Raw genomic sequence first — 21,465 nt, 5'->3', positions numbered from 1 at the left:
TCAGAATACTATATGGATTTTGGACTAACTAAAAGCACCTCATTTGGTCGAATCTTGTGAGATATTTATTGGATATAAGGCTCAAAATATTATTAATAGCAAGGTTCCTTGCTGATAAGTCGATGCATTTTAATTAATATAGGTTTCAATTTTCTTGTATATTGATTTATGACATTATCTACTTCGAGTCACTTTGTTACATATAATAAAGTAGAATTGTTTATCTGTTGTTATAAGTTGTGAGAAACTGGCTAAAACGATTGCGATGAAATTTGGAAACCAAGTTCATGTGGAACTCCCATAGATAAAATTCTAATTGATAAGCATTTAGACAAACGGTTAAAATTTGACAGCAATTTCACTTTTATTGCCTTGGTGCTATGAAAGAGAGCTCAACTGAGTGAGGATGTGGCACTATTAGAAAGGCTGACGCCAAATGAAAGTGACGTTTAATGCTCTGCGTAGATTGAGTAACTTTGTGTCGGACGAGTGGTTGGTGTGGTACGACACAAAGTAGTAAGAGGGAGGGCCCACGTCCTCATTTATAACATTAACTTCTAAGCCTTGCATTGCCGAATACTTTTCTAGTTAATTTATAAGATACTTTATGGTTACCAGAAGTTAATGTTAATTACTTAATCAACACAGTGACTTCAACCAATTTTCAGTGTGAACTAACTATTACGTTATTCTGGATAAAAAACAAATCTATAACAGCTTTATAACGTCTCCACAATCCAGTTTTATCGAGCGAAGCGAGGCAGAGCTGAGTATAAAAATAGGGCGTTCTTCACATATGCGCTATACATATTAAGCTATACCGGTACGGTAAGTATCAAATATCGATGAAAACTTTCTGTCGTCTGTGGACACATCTCCTGCTAAACAAGTTGATCTGTCCAGACCAAACTTGGCATGCTAATTTAGCTGTCCAAAAGCAAACCAAATTCATGTTAATATTTTCTATATATTGAAAAATAGTAATATTTTATAGAATAACCCCATATCGTTACTACAGTAGCTATCGTAAATAGTTGAGTTTGAAAAAACTCACGCCACAACAAAATTCTACAAGTCAAAGCTTGATAATAACATTTTCAGCATTTTGGCCTGTTTCCCATAATTACCAGAGTATACAGTAATACAATATCCAGTTACAATGCGGAGAATAAAGTTATTGCTGCTGTTTAATTAAGTTTCTCGCACTTTTCGGATTCACATCATTTATATGGGGTTAGAATGAGCGCTTAAGCCTGGATAAAAGAAGTATTTCACAATTAAAATGTTTTTATGATATATCTTACTTCTTCATGTATCATATAGTTTTAGGTAGAAACAAAATTTAATATTTATTATTATATTTAATGCATTAAATGTACCAACTTTAGACAGTAGAAATCTTAACCACATCTCTACTGTGAAATGGGCTGCTTTGAACAAGCAGTGACGCAATTACTTTTCCATTTCTGCCAAGTTTCTCGACCCGAAATCTACACCTCCTCACTTCCTATCAATTTACCATGTTTAGTAATAATTTTCTTGGAGAATGAAAGCTACTGAAAATACTTGCAGAGATTTTGCTCATTTTAAGTAAATTTTGTGAGCGTTTTCCAAGTTTTGAAGAGATAAAAGACGGAAGAATGCAGTCTCTTTAAATATCCTGCAACGCCTTTAAGGTAAGACATTTAAAGTGCATTACAAGAGCTTAAAAAAGCCTATTATGGGCTGAGAGTCCATTTTCACTTATAGACATTCACCAGATCTGTTGGGCTTTCACCAAGGGCGGTGCTTGATATGCAATTTGCAACTCAAAAAATTAGTCAAACTGCATATCTACTTAATTACTAATTTCGAAATAATAATTAACAGCAAGTAATTTTTTTTCTATAAATTCAGGCTGTAAGAAAAATGTGTTTTAACTTGAATGGCTAATTTCATAACCGGTCATGTTTTTATATAGATCATAAAGCTAACACAATTTGTCGTGGTTCAACTCCTACGTTATATCATAGATGTATACTTAAATAAATAGGAAAAGAATGTTTATTTAAAAATAAAGCTTACTGTATAATAGCATGAGAAGCACAACAAATAAAAGCACAGCGTCACTGTAACAAAAAAAAAGAAGGAGAGAGTTCCATTTCAAGTTTTAGTTGTTTGAGTACTTCAAAAGTCAAAACCTGCTTTAGAAGGGGCAAGCTACAACGAAGTTTATCTAAGAATCAGAAGATAAAACTTGCACTGGAAGGTGCAAGTCACAACAAAATTTATTTCAATATATGAAGATAAAACCTGCTTTAGACGGTACAAAGTACAACGAAATTTATCTCAGATTCACAAGGTAAAACCGCCGTGGAAGGTGTAATCACAATGAAATTGATCTTAGAGTGAGAAGATAAAACCTCGTCTTGAAGGTGTAAGTCTCAACGAAATTTATTTCAGAGTTTCAGAATCACCAAGCTTTGTTTTCAGAAGATGTTTTGAATCGAAACTAATCACAATGGGGACAGTTATCGTTAACTTACTTTGAAAAATGCGAACTTTCATTGTGGACATTTTTCTATATGAACTGTGTCTTTTATTAGTAATATTTTAGTTTATTTCTTCTCGATTTTATAATACCAAAGGCATTCGTGTCTATTTTATTAGCAATTAGTCTGTGTGTTGCTTTCCAGTTTTACCAAAACAACAACAACACACAAAGAACTTCCAGAAATAAAGTTGACTTACATTTTTAAAGTCATTTCTTTTGCTGATGAGTTGGAGTTCAATTTAGGTTTAAGTTTCATTGATTCTTACATCATATTCGCTGTTGGAACTACTTACAATGGTAAAGGTGTTTTTGTCTGCAGAAACATCACATATTTTTCACCTAAATGTTTGTATAAATTTGAATAATGACCAGAACTAAGCTTCTGATGCTATTTTGTACGGTATACTAAATGACGTGTTGTTGATCCCATATAATCGTCCACTAACATTCCTTTACAGGAGACAATACAATTAGTAGCAGATTTAGTTTTACACGATTGTACAAGTTAAACCCAAATCAGTTTTTTAACTTAAATTTTGGTACAAAAAATCTCCTTTTAAGTTTAATAACACTATTTATGATCAAATAGACGGCATTTCGATGGGCTCAAAATTAGCACTTACCATCCGAAGAGTTTCTAAGTACATCAGATATCGTAAGAACGTTGATTTTACCTTCATTATCTTTAAAGAAAACGAACAAGCGAATTATTTCTTAGAATATTTGAATAAACAATAACCTTGTATTAAATTTACAGCTAAAAAAAGAAAACAACTCAAATCTGTGTTTTATATTATTTTAGAGCTAGATATCAATATCTCTGGAGATCATTTTGAAATAGGAACTTATCGTAAGCCAATGTATAAAGGATTGTATATCCATATTGAGAGTTTTATATCCCCTTAAATATAAACATAGCGTGATAAATATCCTATTGTACAGAGCTTATCATAGTACGAGTATCTGTGAGTATCTACAAAATGAAAAAGGTATTGTTAAAAATTGCTATTCATCGTTTTACTTGATGATATTTTAAAATGTTATTTAAATAGAGTTTAAAGTGGGTTTGATATGTCCAAAATGTCATTTATGTCAGTCTTCTAGTTATGGGCAAAGACTGTTATGTCAAATGAAATCCCACTGAGAATATATTGAAATCAAATTATCCACAAATTTCAGTGCGTACAGCTTTAATATAAGTATTGAGAATTCAAAAAATTAAGGACAGAATTAGTAAACTTCAACACTCTTAACTGTAACGGTATACAGTTATATATCTTGTTATATATACGGTATATCTTGATGTGAACAAGATTATGTGGAATAAAGCACATGTCGTTTAGAGCACCTTAAAAAAGCTACTGAAAACTGGTTGTGGTAATTAATCAGTCTGTAAACGTTTTAGATCATATGTTGCCTAAGGCATTCAGTTTTTTTTTACCTTCTATCGATGGGGTCGTGAGCCGATTCCAATACCTGACATATTTGTCAACCTCCTCGACTCAATTTATTTAAATGGTACTAGAAGTGTTGCACCTGTAAGTCACTTTCAACTCCCTTGGTTACTTGATATGTGTACTTGTTTATTTCTCTCTCCTTCAACTGCTGTGGGACTAGTTTTGCTTCTTTTTAATTCCAGTTCTTATCAACTCATCAGTACACCTTAACTATTTATGCTGATGGTTTCTATGACTCCATTTACTGATGGACTGCTTGTTCCTATATATTACTTTCCTACTCTAGGGATTGCCAAACCCTTCCGCCTTCCTGGTCATCCTGGTATTCATACTGCACTGGAGTGGATTACTTCTAAGGGTTTCTCTTACTCTTCAAGTTTAATCCTGCCCAACTCGTTAAACTATTTGCAAGCCTTGATGTCCTTGTTCTCCTTCCCAGTTTTAACTTCGGAAAGTTGTCACCTTGTTTTGCACTTGTCACACGGCTCTAGAATGTTGTTGATGTTATGAAATTGGAAATAGTTGCTAATAAGACACACGGTTCTCTCTGTTGTTGGTGTGACGAAATTTGTTAAGTAGTGGTCATACGCATTGAAAACGAAACAGTCACATTTTTCTCTATGTGGATTTGTGTGACGAAATTAAAGAGTAGTTAAAAGACGCATTTATAATAATGCGGGCATAGTTATCTGTATTGTTTTTTGTTTTAATCATGCACAAAGCTACACAAGGGCTATCTGTACTTTGCCCACCACGGCTATCGAAACCTGGTTTCTAGCGTTGTAAGTCCGCAGACATACCGCTGTGCCACTGGGGGGCCTGTATTGTTGGTGTGACGAAATTGAAAAATAGAGAACAAAGGTATCGTTAATAAAACTGGCACACATCTCTTTATGTTTTTTGTGTAAAACAGTCACAGTTCTTTGAGTCTTGTTGGAGTGATGAACTTGAAAAGTGTTTAATTTTGTTTATTTGTCGTTAAGCACAAAGCTACGTATTGGGCTATCTGTGCTTTGCCCACCTTGAGTGTCACAAACAGGTATTTTAGCGCTGAGCCACTGGGAGCTGTTGCAAGTGAAAAAACAACAACATAATCCTCAGTACGTTATTGGTGTGATGTAATTAATAAAAAATGAATAGTATAATTGATAATAAAATACATTCTCTGTCTGATGCTGATGTGATAAACTAGAAAAGAAGACTTTTTGCTTGTCTCACTTATGTGATGAAATTGATTAAATAGTAAACAGCACATTGCTAATCAAACATACATATTTTCTTTTTATGTTCGTGGTTCGATGAAATTGAAGAGTAGTGAATGTAAATACTACTAATAAAATCGACTCCGTTTTGTGTATTGCTGGTGCGATGAAATTAAAATATAGTGAAGAGACACGTTTTTTTGTTTGTTTTTTTTTGCCACTGATGTCGTTATCTGTTATGTTGATGGGACGAAATTGAAAGTTACTGTAAGGCTTGCTGAGTTCCAAGACATATTGGAATTCCTAGAAATATGTGTACCAGTTCGCTCAGGAGGTTAGACAAAATTTTCTCCTTGACATCCCACTCCTCTTATTATGCAAAATTTCTGCCGTAGTCTCTTTCTACATATGCATTCCATTTTGATATGATCCTGTACCTATCATACCACTGGATGTTTTCCTTAATGTTCAGCCTGTACTCCTTCTCCCCCTCCCCAGAACAAACTGTTATTGCCCCACACAGATGTATTGTTGTGTATACACCCGTCTTCGCCTTGGCTTTAGGGATTTAACTCTACTCTTTTTAAAAATTAGGGTTCAAGTTTTCTCTTATTGTTTAACTTATCATAGCTCGACGGAGATCACAAGTCGTGTTTTCCCTGACTACCTTTATCATTCTGCATTTTGTCAATGTATTTCCGCTCGTTGTTGTCTTCCTTACACTTTGCATACAATTCTTGTAATCCAAATCTCTAGTGTTGTTTGTCATTTTTAATTTTCTTGTTTATTGTCTCTTTACTTGACTCCGTACAATATGTGATCTTAATATTTTTCTTCTCTAGTTTTGTATTGTACTTGCCTCTACCAACGCTAAGTTTTATTTACTGTTTTTAATAAGTTTGGCCCAGCATGGCCTGGTGGTTAGAGCGCTCGGCTCGCAATCTGAGAGTCGCGGGTTCGAATCCCTGTCCCACCAAACATGTTCACCCTTTCAGCCGTGGGGGCGTTATAATGTTACTGTCAATCTCACTATTCGTTGGTAAAAGAGTAGCCCAAGAGTTGGCGGTGGGTGGTGATGACTAGCTGCCTTCCCTCTAGTCTTACACTGCTAAATTAGGGACGGTTAGCGTAGATAGCCCTCGTGTAGCTTTGCGTGATATTCAAACCGAACTTTATAAATTTCATCATACCACCAATACATAAAACAAGGTCAGTTTTATCAACAGTTCACTACTTTTCAGTTCCATCACACATGAACATAATAGAACTGTGTATATTTTACTAGAAATACTTTTTAATTTCACCACAAAACAACAAACAGAGGACCGTGTTTACTTTATTAATATTATGTCTGCTTATACTTTTCAATTTTCAACACACCAGTAAGGTACAATGAACTGCGTTATTTTTATTTAGATATGAGCCTTTTCACTACTTTTCAACTTTATCACACCAACAACGTATTGAAAACTTTGTCAGTTTTATTATCAATGCATATTTACATTAATTTTCACCAACAGCATACAAAGATTAAGTACTAAGATTAAGTGCAGATTAAGTACTATGTGTGTCTTATAAAATATTTTTACTAAATATATTAAATATATTTCATTAAATTGAATAACATCAACAATATACAGAACTGTGTCAGTTTGATTAGCAATACGCCTGCTCACTACTTTATCAATTTCATCACACCAAAAGTGTAAAGAACTGAGTCTGTTTAGTAGCAGTTATTCCAATGTCATCACACCAACAACAGAGAGAACTATGTTTTTATTAGCAACTATTTCCAGTTTCATCACACCAACAACAGACAGAACTATTTCTTACAAGCAACTATTTACAGTTTCATCACACTGACAACAGAGAGAACTATGTTTTTTACAAGCAACTATTTCCAGTTTCATCACACCAACAACAAAGAGAACTATTTTTTTTTAAAAACATAGTTCTTTCTGTTGTTGGTGTGATGAAACTGGAAATAGTTGCTTGTATTAGCAACTATTTACAGTTTCATCACACCAACAACAGAGAGAACTATTTTTTACAAGCAACTATTTACAGTTTCATCACACTGACAACAGAAAGAACTATGTTTGTTACAAGCAACTATTTCCAGTTTCATCACACCAACAACAGAGAGAACTATGTTTTTTATTATTAACTATTTCTAATTTCATAACATCAACAACGTATTAGAACCGTGTTTGTTTTATAAGCGATACGACTATTTACTATTTTATCAGACCAGAAATACAGAAATATTTCTCTGTCTTATAAGAAATGCGTCTATTAACTAGTTTTTAATTTAATCACACTATCAACTGAACTGTGTCAGTTTTATTAGCAACCCATCTGTTCATTACTTCTGAGTTTCATCACACCAAAAACTACATAGGACTTGTTTGTTTTATAAGCAGTACTTTTCAAGTCTATCACATCAATAACAAATTAAAAATTAGAAATACGGTACCTGTGTAGATATTTGTTAAAAACTCAGTTAAAACAAAGTTTAAAGTTAGAGTTATTTCTATTTTATTGCGTGCTGAAAATGAAAAGTAATGAACAGACTTCTTGCTTATAAAACAGAAAAACAAGAACTATTTTTGTTTTATAAGCAGTTACCTTCAACATCATCGAAGACAATATATTCAATCTCTTCACTACTTCTCCATTTCGTCACACCAGGACTATAAAGAGAACTATGTTTATTATTAGAACAGTATTTCCCAAGTTCATCAAACAACCACCAAATGGAGAAGTGTATTTTATTACAATGCGTCAATCCATCAATTTTCAATTTCGTCATACCTACAACATTTTGAGAACTGTGTCTGTTTTATAAGGAATACGTCTGCTCATTACTTTTCAAACTCAACACACCAACAAATACAGATAAGTGAATCTTTTTGATAAATAATTCGCCTTATCTTTACTTTTCAATTTCATATCACACTAACAACGTACAAATGACTGTGTCTGTTTTATTATCAATGCATCTGTTTACAATGTTATCAATTTCACCATACCAACAACATGCAGAACTGTTCTTGTTTTACTAGCAGTTATTTTTAAGTTCATCACACCAACAACAAACTGAAAAATGTGACTGTTCTATTAGCATTACGTTTGTTCATCACTTTTTAATTTCATCATACCAACAACACAGAGAAGTCTGAGACTGTTTTATCATAGCAATGCACCTGTTCAATACTTTTCAACTTCAACACACCAGAAACAGATAGACCGTGTCTGTTTAGTTAAAATGCTCTGTTCGATGCTTTTCAATTTCATACTTCAACAACATAGAGATAACTGTGGCTTAATTTGAAACCTTAGTTCAGCTTGTTTTCATTTTAGCCCTTGAACTTTTTCATGCGCTAATCAATAATGTGTTTTCATGACAGATCATTCACACGGCAAAACGTGTGCTTATACCATAGAGTAGAATAATAGAGGCTTGGCGCCAATACTGTATCTGTAACACAATGGAGCAGCGAAGCTAGCGAGAAAGGTGTTCACCAGTTGCTGTGAACAGCCCCGAGTATCGAAGGGCAGAACGTGAGTCTGCATTGAATAAGATAGTGGAGTATATTACATGAAATTATGTTGTTGATATGTAGTTGGTATTGAAAGCTGCCTGCATTAAGTACGGATATATCAAAGAAATGCTTCATTGTCATGATAATCGTATTTCATTAATGTTCATATACATACAACACCAAAAAGCAATGAGAGAGAGAGAGAAAGATTCGTTCGACTGCTTTGACAAACTCAAAGAAAGAAACCTTCAGAAACTACCTGCTGCGTATTGCCTTCACAGAGAGACTGATTGAAGAATCTAATTGCGAAGAAAACTCGCATTTTTAAGTATCGTAGTAACAATTCGCGTAACTTACTCACACATATTTTAGGGCCTTTAAACCAGTTGAGGACATTTTCAATTCCTAAAACCTTGTTATAAATCCGTTCCCTGACTTTGCTCCTGTGAAACATAACTGAGTATCGATGAACAAATTATTCTTCACACTTGAAGAGAAAATGATAAATAACGATGCTTGGAACTGCCAGATCACCAAATCCATCGTCATGTGCATCGAAAAAGATGAAGAACTGCAAATCATCGTATAAGCGCTTGTTCACAATGATCACAATCATGCTTGTCTAAAAACCTTTTCATCGTGTAACCAGCGACATAATACAAAACGTTTTTGCTTCGGAAGATCGGCAGGTGCTGATGCGAGATCATCCAACTTGCTTTGCACTGTTTCTGTGCTATCACTTCTTTAAATTAACAGGATCACTCACTGATTTCCGATAGTTTCAATACGATAACAATTGTCTCGCCAAGTCAGGTTGACAGTTTGTCTTTGACGTTGGTGCAACATTGAATTCATTACAACGTGCTTGAAGCTTTACAAGAAATGTTTAGGGCTGGGATTATCCAAGAAATGACTTTTAGCACGAATGGTCTTGTTTCAGCCCATGAGTCAGTAAAAACTCAACTTTCACAGGAATCTCAGGGATTTTAACTCGTTCTACAAATGAAATAAACAACTGCTCAAAATCTCGGCTCCTAAAATAGATGGTATCTTGCCGGATTGAGGGGAAAACAATATCATGCATTTGACAGGGAAAGCTTAAATTGCATGAGTCGAATTTGATAGCCCTTGCGAAAATCTTGCTATTTTGGGATGATCAACTGTTGGAAGGCAAAGAATATATTAATATTGCCAACGAAGACAGCCATATGGATCGAATCACTGGACAAATGACCATTTCAAACGTTACCTAATATGGCGACGAAACAATATTATTAAATACCTGAACTATCATTTTGACATTCATTTTAAAAGCTGTCAACTTCGTCCCTAGTCGTGAACTATGCTCGACAACATCCTTATCTGAATCAATGTAGTACAATTTTGACATATGTTTCGACGAAATGTTACTACCGTCAACGAGAAAATCTTACTTGTTGACGTTATTTCGCAGACATTTCCGTAAATGCGGCGGATCATAAATGACAACATATTTCTTGGAATTATGACATACCCAATCTTTACTGAAACTGACTTTTATTCGTACTACATATGTTAGTAATGATAGCCTTTACATTCAGTCCGGCTTCATGTAGACGGATGAGACATTCTTTAAGCAGTACTTATAAAGTAGCGATTTTCGTGTTATCTTTCAAAAAGAAAACTTCAATCGGATGTTACCAATTACTAAATACACCGCGAACCATGAAAAGTGTTCGTGGTTTTCCGAGTCCTTAGAAGTGCCCTGAAAACCGTGAGGTACAAAGCCTGTGTTCTCGTCTTTCACTGTATCGTAGTCTAAATGTGCCATAAGCAACATTTCGTCAAAAGTATTTGTCGAAATCAGATAATTGTAAAATTTTGACTTCAAAATATTCTAAACATCTGGAGAAAATCTAGGACGAGGATTTGAACGATCTTTTAAGTAGAGCAATACTTGGCAAAAGAAACAACATTCGAAGATATACATAATTTTGTTTTACAAAGAAAAAAAGATAGACATACATATGACTTTCATTTTGTCACTCCACCTATTTTGCAGCTTGTGTTTGCGAAACTTCTTCGAGTGTTTTAAAACATTACTGAAAAATGTCTCTCTCGGACCATTCCAAAATCCAGATGCCTTTATAATTATTTCGTTGAAATTCACACTTGCCACGGACGCGCTTCTCCTATAGTTCCTGCTTCCATCTCGAGTTCTAAACACGAGGAGTGTTCACCTGTCTTATCAACTTCTTCTTTGGTAGGGGGGGGGGGTTACTGTTCGACATGTTACCACTGATGAGTGGTCATCTAGTGGAGATACGATCGTTGGTGGTGCCAACCATTTTGAATGTACTTGGCTGGGGTTCTGTATCGGCTGCTGTAATTATAATCAAAATATAATTTGGATTAGTGGGGATACTTTGATATTTATTTATTCAATCAAATTACATAATAATGAATTTTTACACTTTTATGCTTATAATGTACTTTAGGTACAAACCTTTCCACTATGATATTATGTAGAATAGATATGTCATCTTCTATAATTCTTCTTCAATGAGAAATCGATATTATCTAATTGTAATACATAGGAAAATATTTCATAATAAGTTATGATCGTACAAATAGTGTTAAATATTTTATTAAAATTTAAAATCATGATTTGCTCAAAGAGCACTTATCAATCTCAGACGGAACATAGCTTGGGAAACGCTGGTCTAGATGCTAGCTCAGTGTTTCTCAAAGTGTGGTCTGCTGCCCACTAGAGGTTCACGAACTGGTCCAAAATGCAAGCCACTGACGCCAACGTCACGGTCGAGGATATACGAAAGAACAGAACAGGTGGGGTAGGACCAGAAGGTGGTACGAGGGATTTTTTGTCAACGAAAAAGTTTAAAAATCACTGCTCCAGATGGCACTTCTGTAAATGACAAGAGGAATGTTGATATAAGCATAGTATAGATATTAATGTTAAAACACTGCATTAAAACGAAAACCAAGAAAGAAGTATTTAGTCCTTTAAAATCTTGTCCTGTGGTATTTTTCTTTTTATCTTATTGGCAGTCTAGAGAATCAAACATGCATGAAAATCATGACTTCCAAGTCTCCAGCAGAGACTTTAACACTTTAAAAGGGTCTAGGTTTGGCGTAACTAGTTTTCCGTCATCTAATGTTATCACTGAGGTTGAAATGAGTATGGAGTATATTCGTTACGGCATCACATGAGGCTTGGGTAAAAAGGATAATAATAATATTATTATTTAAAATAATAATAATATTTTCATTAGCACTAATGTTAATGTTAGACAACATAACAATGTAGAAAATGCTAATACTCATGTAGATAGTTCAAGAAGGAAGTATTAATTTTAGTCCTGTAAACCTTTGTCTTAACTGTGCAAAAAATAAATAAAACCTTAACTCCAAAGCCTTCACCGGAGACTTTATCATTTATTATAGAATGGCCTAGGTTTGGCTCAACTCGTTTTCTATCACTTAACGTTATCATTGAAGTTGAAAGAGACGCGAAACGTCTTTTCAGAATGGGATGGGATGGGTTTTAAGTACAACGGAAACTCAGTTACTTACAAACAGTGTTTACTGTGATGCTAATAATTTTAAATTAACAATGCTATTGCTATAAGTATATGAGTACAGAGAATTTTATTATCCACACAAATAATCAAGATTATTTAATGTAAACAAATAATGTTCCCTTTCATAGACAAAGTAAAATTACCACAATCAGTTGATGAAATTATGAAGAGATAGCTTGTTAAACCTATAGAAAATATAATCCTCGTGTTTAAATCATGACTTAATAAACAAAATCATATAATATATTAAAGGAACCACGATGAAAGATTGAGTAAAAAGGGTCACCAAAAAAACTTCAAGTATTTTTTAAAAGAGACAAAAACTAGAACGCTTTCTAATAGCTGACTCTACTTTAGAAGCCCAAAGAGGAATGGTTTCCCAGGAAGAAACTAAATCTGATATCACAATCACTGTTAAACCATCTGATAAAGGGTTTGTAGAGGTAGACAATAAGGAATATAAGGACAAAGCAGATGCTATTGTGTACACAAAATCAACAGTGATAAACCCCAAAAAATAACTCAAGAATCAAGTTAACGAAATGTGGTTTCATTCTAACAAGACCAAGGAAGATGAAACTTCAAGAACAACCTGAACAAAGATTCGCAAATATAATACATCTAGTTGTATTAAACTGTGACATCCCTTTCGAAAAATGTATTGTATCTTAGAAATAACTTAGAACTAGTTACTGCCTTTTATTCCTGTTTTTCTGAAAAACATTTCATAGTTCTTAAGTTGTCTATAAAAGGTTTCCAGGTAAAATATCAATGGAATCTATATCATGCACGTGTGATGTACCATAACTTTAAACAAATACTACAAAGGATTGAAGCTTAGATGTTCCAATGGAAAAATAGAAAACACATGAACATAGTATTGATACTTAGAAGATCTAATACAACAGTTTTCTCCGTTTTAGAGATTATTTTAACCTTCAACGAATCGAAGCTGCTATAAGCATCGGTTTAGAGATTAATTTAATCTTCAATGAGCCCCCCAGTGGCACAGCGGTATGTCTGCGGAATTACAACGCTAAAATCCGGGTTTCCATACCAGTGTTGTGCACAGCACAGACAGCCCATTGTGCAGCTTTGGGCTTAATTACAAACAAACAAACAAAACCTTCAGTGAATGGAAGCTGCTATAAGCATTCGTTTACAGATTATTTCAACTATCAATGAATGGAAGCTGCTATATGCATCCGATTTATAGATTATTTTAACCTTCAACGAATGGAAGCTGCTATAAGGATCCGTTTTAGATATTATTTTAACCTTCAACGAATGGAAGCTGCTATAAGCAGTCTTCTTCCATCTCTTTTGCTATCATTTTCATGCAATCTCTTCAAACAATGCTTCTATCTCTGAAAGTCCTCTCACACTGTATTCTATAAGAGTTATATATATATATATGACATATTTTTCAAATTGACTCACGGTCAGGAAACTCTGAGTGAATGTTTTGTTTTCATGAACGAATTTTACCCAAATATCAAGTTTAACATGAACACTTCAGCAAAACACGACAGCTGCCGTTCCTGGATAATCGCCTCATGTTCAGCTCTAATGATTTTCTGACACATGAGATGAACATCAAACCGTACACAATGCAGAGACCCTGTACATTCGGCTTCAACAAAGCAATCAATTTTTTCCTCGGAATTTTTGGAAGTTCATTCTATTTCCTCTGATAACATTACCGAACAAAGAAGTATACATGAAATTAAACAACTTGAACGAAATGGTTACTCAGCCTGCATCATTAACAAAGCTAGAAATAAACGTGGAAAGGAAAAGTCGTCCCAAAAATACCAATTTTCACTTTATGAACACCGTTCGTCAATGACAACCTAAGTCGTATAATCATTTCTAAAAATTAAAAAAGAGCAGTGGTTTTAATATGAGCCTTGCAGAAAAGTCAGACGTACGCTTAAATCACATTTTTGGAAAAACAATTTTTATCCTGCTCTTCGGGACGGGACGATAAATGCACATCTCAAATAAAAAAACTTTGTATATTGGCTATTATGTACACTGTCTGAACAAAATTATATCAGTGTAACATGGGAAAGAACCATGGAACAATTAGAGATGCAAAGACAAAAGGTGAATATGAACCTTTTGGTTCACACACTACGCCTCTTACCACAACGAATAACACATTACCAATATTCCTTTTATAACAGAAATAGTTTGATTCCGTTGATAGGAAAATAACTAAAAGTATCTTTATCAGGAATGAAAAACCAACCCTAAATAATAGACTCATAAGGTCCTTAACTTAAGGTTTGTTTGTTTGTTTTGGAATTTCGCGCAAAGCTACACGAGGGCTATCTGCGCTAGCCGTCCCTAATTTAGCAGTGTAAGACTAGAGGGAAGGCAGCTAGTCATCACCACCCACCGCCAACTCTTGGGCTACTCTTTTACCAACGAATAGTGGGATTGACCGTCACATTATAACGCCCCCATGGCTGAAAGGGCGAGCATGTTTGGTGGAATGCGGATTCGAACCCGCGACCCTCAGATTGTGAGTCGAGCGCCTTATCCACCTGGCCATGCCGGGCCCTTTAACTTAAGAATCAAATATTACTGGGTTAATGTCAAGGTCACATTCGTCAGATAGAATATTACTCAAAGTAGCGACATGGAGTTAAATACACGGTGGGCTCCAAAATAGTTTTGATATAACTACTCAACCTTTGTAGATATATATATATATAATAGTACCATTTGTTGTATGCTCATATAACTACTTCGCATAAGTTCTGAAATTGGCATGGAGGTTCATTAGGTCCATGTGAGGGAACATACAAATTTTCAGTTTTGCATTTTGCGTTTTGCGGTTTTTTATTAGTGTTTTTGCGTTTTTTACCACTACTTTGCCCCCTATAAATGGATCTTCACCAAAATTGATATGGAGGTTCATTGAGTCCGTGGGGAAATACATACAAATTTTCAGTTTTGCGTTTTCTTAAACCACTACTTCACCTCTATTGATGGATCTTCACCAAATTTGACATGCATTTTTGTTGGATCCGTGCGGAAGTACATGCACACTTGCTGTTTCACATTTTGTGATGTGCAGTTTTTATGGGCGTTTTTGCATTTTTTTACAATTACGTATAAGGGAAGCAGCTTTTCATGTCCTAAGATAACCTTTTATTAATCACGAATTTACATAACTTCCGTCCAGGGGACGGGTACTTCAACTATTAGTTAGTTTATTTGTACAATGGTTAAAACAAGTACCGAAAGCTCTGTTGTGCTTTTTCTATTAACATTAGTCTTATTTATGACTTCGTGTATTGAACATGTTTTGAAAACAAAGATTTTCTTTTAACAATTTCAATAACCTATGATTGAAAGCAAACAAGAATATGTATGCCAACCACATTATCCGCCATAATTAGTGTCGGCGAGGCGTTTCGTTAATACCAGAACTCATCAGGCCGGCTGGGATACGACGTAGTAGTAGTTTAGGTATTATTTATCATCAGTTGCACAAACAATAATCACTATGGTGTGAACTAAACTAAGTAAATGAAATTTAATTATTATAAGTTACTAAACTTTTCAGAGTGGACATTCCCCACTAAATGTTTCAGGTTAGTCTGTGGTCACTAAACGTTTCAGAGCAAACATTGATTACTAAATGTTTTACTTTCAGTGCATAGACTAACAATATCAGGTCACATTTTTCTGGCTAAAAACATAATATATAAGCCATAACATCTATAACACCTTATAATAGTTAAGAAAACCACTCCATAACATTTCATAATAGTTAAAAACCCTCTATAACACCCCATAATAGTTTAAAAACACTCTATAACACCCCCATAATAGTAAAGAACACTCTATAACACCCCCCATAATAGTAAAGAACACTCTATAACATCACATAATAGTAAAAAAAAAAACACTTTATTGCATAATGAGCAAACAAACCATTTCTATCACAATAATCGTTATGAAGTGAACACCTTTGACCAGCTGGCAGAGCATGATTATAACCAATTATACATGTCATAAGACATTATGCCAGGCCTAGAATGCAGTGATAAAAAGTTAATAAGACTAACATAACTAGCGAACCCGTAGGTTTGTGGCCCATATCTATATCCGATACATTTATTAACAAATATCATTTCCCTAATCATATTATCCCTAGAACCTTAGCGAAATATAAAAACACATTCAATAAAGGAAAAACGAAAGGGAAAACAACATAGACTCCATGAAGAAATCAAAATGCACACACTAACTCAGAAACACTTATGGTTATCTTACCCTGTCATGGCTATGTAACCAAAAAACATCATAAACATTTGGAAATATGTATCAAAAAATACAATATAAACGGTAAAGTTATTTTTATTGAAAAACCGAGCACTCAAATGAAAGGTTATCTAAGGAAGGTTTATTCTGACAACTTCAATGACGGAAGTATCTACTAGCATCAACGCGATCGATGCGACAGCACTTACATTAGCGAAACGGGACGCAACATAAACATTAGGATCAAAGAACAAAACAATCCCCCATCACACGTTTATAAAAAAAACACAATGAATAAGCATCCAATTAACATCAGCAACCTTAAAATATTATGTAATGAGAACAACATTAATAAAAAAATATCAATTATTCGTGAACTAAAACCTAATTTAAATCAAAACACAGATGTCACCCTATATATTTTTTAAATTGGAACAAAATGCCCAAGCAATATTTCACACAATAGACGGCCAGAGACGTTGTTAGTATGATATCGATCATGGTTTTCTATTCTGATTTTTCAAGACAATAAATGGGGATTTGGGGAACTGTCAAATAGAATCGGGGCACTGGCCCCGCGTGCCAGTGCCTAGCGATGCCTCTGTAGACGACAGTTATCCGATGATGGCCACTCGAGTGGTTGAAATGTTGTAATAAAGTTAAACAAAAATAAATAATTCACTCAAAATCTCTACCTTTGGGTTCTTATTTCAAGTGTATAGTGGATTTATTCTCCCCACAACAACATCCAATAATAGCTAAACAAACTTTTTTAACAAGAGCAGTAAGAGAGATTGCATACTCTCACCCCACCGCTCCTTTTCGAGATTGCATGCGTTTATATTAGATAACGTCAAATTTCACCTTCGAAAACTCAGAAAATCCTTTTCAGATCCAGAATGATCAGCGATCCGGACCATTTTTTGTAGTGGGATGAGGAGCCTCAAACTTAACGGGCCCATTAAGTTTGGTACAAATCCAACCACACTTTACACAGTTATTAACCCCAAACCGCGAAAATGCCCTATCTCCCCCTTATAAAAAAAGCTTCAAAGAGATCCAGAAACCGGATCCGGACTAAATTACGGGAGGACTATCCTATATTGACTTCCCATCTTGTGTAAAATTTTCGTGTACATCGGTTTATCAGTTTTTGAAATAAGCGCGCGGAAACACAGACAGATAGACCCACACGAACGAACCCCATTGCAATACTCCCCCCCCCCCTCGCCGGTGCTAGGACAATCAACATGTATAGACTGTATACTACGCATTTAACATAAACGCCATTTTGGCCTACCAACAATATCAGGTGATAGTTTTGTTGCTAGGCGATGATGTATATTGTTGAGTATTACCAAAAAATGAGTGTGAACAAGACAGAAACTGGGTTTTATATATAATAGATGCGTCTGTTTTCTACTTTTTTTAGGCCCGGCATGGCCAGGTTTTTAGTGAGCTCAAATCCCAATCTGCGGGTCGCGGGTTCGAAGCCCCGTCCCACCAAACATGTTCGCCCTTTCAGCCGTGGGGGCGTTATAATGTGACGGTCAATCCCACTATTCGTTGGTAAAAGAGTAGCCAAAGAGTTGGCGGTGGGTAATGATGACTAGCTGCCTTCCCTCTAGTCTTACACTGCTAAATTAGGGACGGCTAGCGCAGATAACACTCGTGTAGCTACTTTCAATTTCATCACAACAGTAATTCAAAGAAATGTGTTTGTTTTATTGTTAATGCGACTGCTCAATACTTTTAAGTTTCATCACATCAACAGCATATCGAGAACTGTGTATGTGTTAGTAGATATTTATTTGTTTCATACTTTTCAACTTCATCGCACCAAAACCATATAGAACTACGTTTTTATTGACAGTGCAATTTTTCGCTACTTTCCTATTTAAACGTACAAAAACACTTTCTGGTTTATTAGCAGTGAATTTGTTCATTACTTTTCAATTCGTTTATGTGTAACAACATACAGAGAAACATTTCTGTGTGATTAGCAATGCTCTGTTCTCTACTTTTCAGTTTGATCAGTCCAGGAACGCGGAGTTAACTATCGCTAAATTTTAAAATTTAATCTTGCTTGTTCTCAATTTAATCCACAGAATGTTCTCATGCGCTATGTGTTTCTATGATATATTCCCCTGGCGGCAACAAGTGCGTGCTGGTACAAAGCTCGTAATTCAGGTCGAAATGATAAGCCCGTCTTGACCGGGATCTTTACTTTCAATGTAACACATGGAACAAGCTTTCGTGGTGTTTCCCAACATATTGTAGTTTGTGGTTTATAATCAACTTGGCCTCTCATTGCCTGTCCTTATGTCAACCTCCCCTATACATACATATTATTTTAACTGGCTGCCCTCACCACTCCCACTTTTGAGAGTATATAAGGTCGAGAGGTAGCACAAACGTTTAGTACCACAGCAGCTCAACAAGCCTGTGATTTCTTACTGCTCTTTTTCCGATACTTCACATAATGAAAGCTGTAAGTACATATTCATTCTGTCTACATATTCTTCTCAGTTATTGTGAACACAACATCAACCTCTCAATATTCTGTTGTTTCTAGAGTTTAGTGTTATATTTTCAATATACATTAGAGTTTACTTCATTTTTATCAAGTGTTTTCCAATTAGATTCAATATTTCAGAATATGCAACACTTTTTACATTCTTATCAACGTAATCTGTATTTCTAATGTAATTGTGTTATTTCAGCTGTCCCTCGTCGTCTTGCTTTTGGGTGTAGCCGCCGTAATGGGCGGATATTTAGGTGGCTATGGTGGATACGGTCTTGGCTATGGTCGCGGACTTGGCTACGGAGGATACGGATACGGTCGTGGTCTCGGTTATGGCGGATATGGCTATGGACTAGGATATGGCCATGGACTCGGATATGGCCGTGGACTTGGCTATGGCGGCTACGGATATGGCCGTGGACTTGGCTATGGCGGCTACGGATATGGCCGTGGACTTGGCTATGGCGGCTACGGATATGGCCGTGGACTAGGCTATGGCGGCTACGGATATGGCCGGGGTTATGGTTGGTGGTAAAATATTCGAAGATCCCATTCACAAACTCAGGTAAATCCTTTGAGACGAGTCATAGAAGGCTGGATAATTTACAGTGGTTAAAACAATCTGTTTAATTTGTAAAATAACATAGAGCACACTTATTAAACTGTTTCAAGATCTTAGGTTATATATAAACTAAAAACATCGAGGATTAGTGTTCTGCTCTATAATATTCACACAAGCTTTTGGCGGTTGTACATAATGAAAGTTTAGTTTATTTTATTCACAACGTTTCACTAGGTTTATCAGTACCATCAGGTGAAACGTTATGAATAAAACAAACAAAAGTATTACAATGTACAACCAATAAAAACTTGTGTGAGTTACATTTATTGTTTGTACTTCTCAATTGTGCTGGAGAGTATCTTAAAATCATTTTTCTTGTTTTCTGTTTACCTGTGTACAAATTAGCAATAAATGAATTAAAAATAAGTTTTCTATCTTCCAGGTAACCTCTCCAACTCTCGCAGTTCTGTTTTTCCTTACAGCCTACAAAAAAAGAGAATAAATTTGATATTCGAAGGAATCCTCATGCGTTTCCACGATATTATCAGATGTCATTTAATTTAACAAAATAAAGTTTGTTTTCTTATACTTTATTATAAAGCGTGTTCATTATGCTTTATTTAAAAATCTTGTCTATCACAATTATTTATTTTGCTTTTGTTCAGTACGTTTTAATAACGACACAACATGATAGTTTAGCTGACAGTTCTAATATTGTACTCATCTCCAACTTTCTAACTAGGCCTTCTTTTGATTTAAAACGTCATTCATATTAATATATGTTGCATTTTTAGAAATCTCTTGCATTTTTTGCATACTACTGACGATCACCTGTATCTAAAATGTAGATATAATTTGAAATTCAATGTTATGGACTAGTCAGATTTTCAAAAAGATTCAACATCCTCAAGCGCATTTGAGTAAAAGTTGGTAGATAGTTTTTTTCTAAGAGATTCAGAGGGGTTGAATCAATTTCTTCTGTCTGCTAAACTGTAACTGTCAAGCTTAAACTTTGAAATTCAGAAAAACAAAATGTTCACCAGAAAACAGGACGAGAGTCAATTTTAGATGCCATTATTAAGGTAAAACTTTTCAAACACTTTTATCTCTATAATGTTAGGATGCTGAATCCAAATTTCATGCCCATTAAATCCTAAGGCAAAGTTTCACCTTAAAACTTCACCCAAACATAATGGGCACCAAAATTGTAGAAGCACCACCATTATCCAAGATGATAATGACATTTAATTTGTTGAGAGCTACTTTATTACACCTTAATACAGATGTAATTACACTGTCTCATTCACAACTTCTTAGTTTTCAAGCTGAAAGAACTACAATACCTCAAAGTAATGTTGCAAAACTATACTGTTATTCAAGGACGTTTATTTTTTCATGAATTAATCTTCAAACATGGTCCCAACTAATTTTATTCTTGGCACATTATCTTTTACCTGAATAAAGTTCCACCATAAAGATTTTGAATTATGCTATATACATATATACTTAACTTTGATATGAACTTGAACAGTAGCAGAATTACCGTGACATACATTAATCCCACAAATCTTATGAAAACTAAAAGACTAGATTTATGTTGAACATCTTTATTCAGAAAAATGAAACAAATGTATGCTCAGCCAGCATTATGGAAATTTAAAAGTTAGCTGCAAAGCATTAAGGCATCACTTCTTTTTGGAAGGGTCTCCAATGTATGGGATTTGACATACATGATTGGACATACTTTGTTCATAATGGTGGTATTTGGCACATTGTATTC

General features: G+C 34.8%; 1 protein-coding gene across 1 annotated transcript; it reads left to right on the top strand.

The window, feature by feature from the left end:
* The first annotated feature begins 18,962 nt into the window (after positions 1–18,962).
* Positions 18,963–20,199, top strand: LOC106471011 (glycine-rich protein-like). Its single transcript, XM_013931598.2, has 3 exons — positions 18,963–19,090; positions 19,323–19,688; positions 20,128–20,199. The coding sequence occupies exons 1-2, from the start codon at positions 19,082–19,084 to the stop codon at positions 19,656–19,658; spliced, it is 345 nt and encodes a 114-aa protein (XP_013787052.2). The 5' UTR covers positions 18,963–19,081; the 3' UTR covers positions 19,659–19,688; positions 20,128–20,199.
* Positions 20,200–21,465: the final 1,266 nt, after the last annotated feature.

The sequence above is a fragment of the Limulus polyphemus genome, unplaced genomic scaffold, assembly GCF_000517525.1.
Source record: "Limulus polyphemus unplaced genomic scaffold, Limulus_polyphemus-2.1.2 Scaffold109, whole genome shotgun sequence".
Taxonomy (NCBI): Eukaryota; Metazoa; Arthropoda; class Merostomata; order Xiphosura; family Limulidae; genus Limulus; species Limulus polyphemus.
The sequence above is the reverse complement of the archived record's forward strand: the minus strand, read 5'-3'. Positions and strand labels throughout refer to the sequence as shown.